Raw genomic sequence first — 5,037 nt, 5'->3', positions numbered from 1 at the left:
CTTCTGAGGCTTTGTATTGAGTTATGTAACTACATTGGCATGAAGAGTTAAGGGAAGAGGGGAGCTCACTTTCTGAGCTGCAGTATTGATTAGAGTCACATTAATGTAGATGTAGAGGAGTGAACCTGAAACTAAATGAAGTCGAAGCTTGAGTCTTCCTTAAGAGCTGGTATTTTCCACTTCTGGTGGCTCAGCAGTAAAGCATGTCAGGGCGGGAGGTGTGGGTTTGATCCTTGGGTCGGGAAGATCCCCTGAGAAGGGAATAAAAACCCACTGTAATATTCCTACCTGGGAAATGTCATGGACTGAGGAGCCTGGTGGGCTGCAATCCATGGGGTTGCAAAGAGTTGGACACAACTTAGAGACCAAACAACAACAGCAAATTTTCCACCAAAACTGGAAACACTAGTATGAATTGTTGTATTACCAGCTCTGAATAGTCGCCTAGAAATTCAAAAGCTTTGGTGACAGCTGAGCACCAATGATGACACCATAAATGCCTTGGTGTCCCACCTTGTCCTCTCCCTCCCCAGTTGCCTCTGGAAAGCTCACAGAGTGTAGCAGTAGGAATTCTGGAATGTTCCTAAGTGGGGCTGACCTTTGTACCACTGTTAATCCTTGTCCTCTCTTCCCAGAGACAAGAGATTAAGTTAAAACAGATACCTCTTCTGGGACACAGGGCAAAGCTACTTTTCCTTCTTTGCAAATTTACAGGATTTTCCCCTTCTCAGCCTTCCCTCCCCCTCCATCCTGACCTTCACACCTTCCTGACTTTAGGGAAAGGCAGGAAGTTTTCCCTGTGGTTTTCCTTTGTGACAACATACTGGGGCGAGGTAATCAATGGGGAAAACCCCACGTGAGAACACGCCTTCTATGTACATTCCCAACATTTGCTATAAGTAGGGCCATCCCAGGCCCAGGCTGCTATGAAACATCACAGCACTTCAGAGGCACTCGGTACCCAGCACTGAGACATCTGTCCCTCGAGTTGAAAATGATGTGCAGCAGCAAGAATTTGCTCCTGGCTGCTTTGATGTCAGTGCTATTGCTCCACCTCTGCAGCAAGTCAGAAGGTAAGTGTCGCTCTTTCTGCCAGCTCAGGAGTAAGAACTCTTCATTTTCCTCTAAGCCTTGAGCTCATCTGGGGGTGTCCTAGGGGAATGGAAGCCTGTTAGAAAATCTTCTAAAGGAAGTGATGGGGATTGTCATCTCACTGGCTATGAAGAGGGAACAGTTACCGCTGCCTATCAGGCTTTTTTCTTTGCTGTGAATCTCAGCAGATTTTTTTCAGAATGGGCTCTTAGAGACCACTGAGATCCAGAGAAAGGCCAAAGTGTTATTTCTGGGAGTGATGTAAATTGTGTAACAATATCAATGAATGGGGTCACTTTGAAACGTAAGCAACACTCTCATTTCCCCAACTTTCTCACCTCTCAACTAAATAGCTTTGCCAAAGTTCAAAACTCATCCTTCAGGGGTGGATTATGACACCTGACTTCATCCTTGCAAGGCCTTGGGACATCACTTGCCAGCTCTGTGGCTATGATTATCCCTTACAGCAGATTATAATTTAACTTGGAGGAGTGTCCAGGAATTGCTTTATTGCTATAAGAGGACATCATTTTTATCAATAGATGCATTCCTGAAAATACAAGTATTGAACTTTTATGAACAAAATTAAAAATTCTCATTAACTAATATTACCGTTTCAAAAGTCTTTAATTGTAGCTCATATTAGCAGCTCCTATAAGCCGCATTTTCCTTTGTACCTTCTTCTCTTTTCCCTCCTCTCAATGTTCAGTAGCCAAGATAATAGATTAAAAATCTGCCAATTTCTTTTCTGAATTTAAAAGACTATATATAAGGGTTTTTTCCAGTGGGAGGTATTCATATTCTTGAGTGATTATAGTGAACTGAAATAAAACACTGTTAGTGTGTTTTTCTTACTAGAGCTGTTCTTTGGTGAAAAGTCATATACTTCTATATTGTATTATTGAACCAAAATTTCCCAGCACACAAACTAATTTTTTTAGGGCAACTGAAAGCTATGTTAAATTGGGTCTCAAAGACATTGGAACTGTTCCCTTAAATAGTTAATTTGCCATATAAATCGGGTTCTAGGTTTTCCGCAACTTCAAGTAGTTCTGTGATACCTACCACTGAATAAATTAATTCATGTGGACTCAATACCTTTCATTTCTTTTTAGCAGCAAGCAACTTCGACTGCTGTCTCCGATATACAGAACGAATACTTCACCCCAGTATTCTTGTGGGTTTCACACAGCAGCTGGCCAATGAAGCCTGTGACATCAATGCAGTTGTGTAAGTTACTAAGGGATTCTAATTCATTTGTATCAGGAATACATGAGAATTTCAGGTAGAAAAAGCCTTGCCTTTTTGGAATTTCATTCAGAAATTACTGATGCGGCAAAGATAACTGTTTTAGGAGTACATATATCTTCAAAGTTCACTTTAAATAGAACTGAAATAAGGCAGAAGCTTAGTTTAAAAAACATGAACATAGTTGAGGGCAAAATCACTTTTGAAGATAAATTTATAAACTAAGATACTATCTTAGGAAAAGAGGGAAGACATAAACTTTGAAATGTGCATCTTCTGCCAGAAAGTGGTTGCAGCTCTAAGTAAAAACTCAGAGTAGTTATACCACCGCATATAATATTCTTGATGTATCTAAGATGTTATATTTGAAATGATGTGAGTTATTGATCATATATACCCAAATGTCATGTAACCACCACCAACAAAATTAGATAATTCTGGGACTTTATCTTCTTATTAGAGCACAATCATTCATTAAATTGCAGAGAAAGTTAGGGAGAATCACTTTCATTTCTTGCATCAAGCTTTATCAGAAGCTTTATTTTTTCATTTCGTTTCACCTCTGAAACAAATGACTTGTTTAGGGTGTAGAGCAATCAATTGGAATATGAAATTTCTATTGTATGTTCTGTGAAAAAAAAATTAAAACTTCTTGAAACATAAATCAAATTGTCTGATTTTTGTTATTTTTTCAGCTTTTACACCAGGAAAAAATTAGCTGTGTGTGCAGATCCAAAGAAGAAGTGGGTGAAACAAGTTGTGCACATGCTCAGGTAAGGAACCTTTACAGTCCATCAACCTTGCTCCAGATGTTTGGAGTTAGTGCTGTTAGAGTGGTGGATCACAGGCTTGCTGGAAGGCTTTAGCCTAAGTGCTATGGCAATTTTAAAGGGTAATTTGAATGGGGCCAGTTGGCACTAGTGGTAAGGCATTCACCTTCCAATGCAGGAGACACAAGTAGATGGGGGTTCGATCCCTGGGTCAGGAAGATTACTGGGAGGAGGAGATGGCAACCCACTCCAGTATTCCCATATGGAAAATCCCATGGACAGAGGAGCCTGATGGGCTACAGCCCAGGGGGTCACAGAGTCAAATATGACTCAGGGACCGAGCACATGAAAACAAAACTTTTTTTCAACTCCTTACAGGTCATTTTAATTTCTTTTTTCACATGGTGTGTTAGACCCCTCTATGCATTCAATCCTTGTTGCAAAGATGCCTCCTGTGTATTTAACTGACAGACTACATGACATTCATTTGTTAAAAGCTAAAAAGTAAACAATTCAAAAGAGGTTCATGGCTCTGATTTCATGGATGATAACAGAGTGACATTTTATCCATGGACAGAATCATTTCACACCAGGGTGTCAGACACTCACTATGAAGACACAGTGCTTACATTCTGCTTCTGTCCTTGGCTAGCTGGCTTATGTTGGGCAGGGTCATCCTCTCTGAACCTTGATTTCCTCATAGTACCTCTGAGCTGCTTGGTATCCTGAAATGAGACTACTGAGTGTGGGTCAATCTGTAGGCATGAAAAATATTCCCACCTGTCTGTCACCCTATAGGCATGAAACACATTCCCACCTGCCTGTCACCCTATCTTTGCTTATCTTTTTCTTTTTCTCTTTACAGTCAAAGAGTCAAAAGGATGTAAAAATGGATGCTCCCTGGAATGGAATTGGGCAGAGCCCAAGAATGAAAGGAACCTGGCTGAGTTGACAGCTTCACTTATCCCTTGTTGAGGGCTCAAAGCTTATCTGATTTGTGTCTCATTGGACTTGTCCAATTAGTGAAGTTGATTCATATTGCATCATAGTTTGCTTTGTTAAGCATCATGTTATATTCTATTTTATGTTATGTTATTTATATGTGTGTTTTGTGTGTGTGTTTTGCTATTTAATACTAGTTTTCCATAAGCTATTTGGTTTAGAATGAGGTATAAACTTATGCTTGAAGGAATAAGATACATGGATTTTCTTGAGCAGAAGGCTATTTTAAAAAGACATTTAACACTCTAGTTTGTATATCTTTGTTTCCTAAATTGTTGTAATTACTTTGCAAAAGACAAAAATGATGAGAAGAATAAAAGTTGAAAATAAAAGAACTAAACATTGTTTGTTGATTGAGTTAAATAACATTGAGAGGTATATTAAAAATATTTAAAGGTTTAGTAAATATGAAAATGCTCTGCGGTGTTTTTCTTTTAATTAAATAAAAAATTTAAAATTTACTTTCTGCTGTGATGCGGCCTCCTTGCTGCACGAGGGGTTTTCTCTAGTTGTGGTGTTCTTCTCATTGTGGTGGCTTCTCTTGCTTTACAGCATGGGCTCTAGAGTGCAGATTCAGTAGTTGTGGAACACCAGCTTAGGTGCCCCATGGCATGTAGGATCTTCCTGGACCAGAGAGTGAACCCACGTCCTCTGCATTGGCAGCTGGATTCTTAACCACTGGACCACCAGGGAAGTCCTACTCTGAAACTTGTATTCCCCATTTACTTCTTTGCCTATTTCTTCTATTTTTGGAGGAGGAAATGACAACCCATTCCAGTATTCTTGCCTGGGAAATCTCATGGACAGAGGAGCCTGGCAGGCTACAGTCCATGGGGTAGCAAAGAGTTGAATATGACTGAGTGACTAAGCATGCAGGGTTGTTCTCTTTGTCTTTATCCCTTGTGGTCCTGGACTTCATTTGATA

General features: G+C 39.9%; 1 protein-coding gene across 2 annotated transcripts; it reads left to right on the top strand.

Annotated features, from left to right (window-relative positions):
- Positions 1 to 929: 929 nt before the first annotated feature.
- CCL20 (chemokine (C-C motif) ligand 20) lies at positions 930 to 4,447 on the top strand. Of its 2 annotated transcripts, none has more exons than XM_010837027.1 (4): positions 930 to 1,073; positions 2,211 to 2,322; positions 3,036 to 3,113; positions 3,976 to 4,447. In XM_010837027.1, the coding sequence occupies exons 1-4, from the start codon at positions 995 to 997 to the stop codon at positions 3,995 to 3,997; spliced, it is 291 nt and encodes a 96-aa protein (XP_010835329.1). In that variant the 5' UTR covers positions 930 to 994; the 3' UTR covers positions 3,998 to 4,447. The 2 variants fall into 2 exon arrangements, with proteins under 2 accessions (XP_010835329.1, XP_010835328.1); XM_010837026.1 differs by having other exon boundaries at positions 942 to 1,073; positions 2,208 to 2,322.
- The last annotated feature ends 590 nt before the right edge of the window (positions 4,448 to 5,037 follow it).

The sequence above is a fragment of the Bison bison genome, unplaced genomic scaffold (assembly GCF_000754665.1).
Source record: "Bison bison bison isolate TAMUID 2011002044 unplaced genomic scaffold, Bison_UMD1.0 scf7180017864068, whole genome shotgun sequence".
NCBI lineage: Eukaryota > Metazoa > Chordata > Mammalia > Artiodactyla > Bovidae > Bison > Bison bison.
Note: the sequence above shows the minus strand (reverse complement) of the source record. Positions and strands in the feature narration are given on the sequence as shown.

Coding starts and splice junctions, on each gene's coding strand:
- CCL20 (XM_010837026.1), top strand. CDS start 995: ATGATGTGCAGCAGCAAGAATTTGCTCCTGGCTGCTTTGATGTCAGTG. Junction 2,323..3,035: donor TGTGACATCAATGCAGTTGT/GTAAGTTACTAA, acceptor TTATTTTTTCAG/CTTTTACACCAGGAAAAAAT. Junction 3,114..3,975: donor CAAGTTGTGCACATGCTCAG/GTAAGGAACCTT, acceptor TTCTCTTTACAG/TCAAAGAGTCAAAAGGATGT.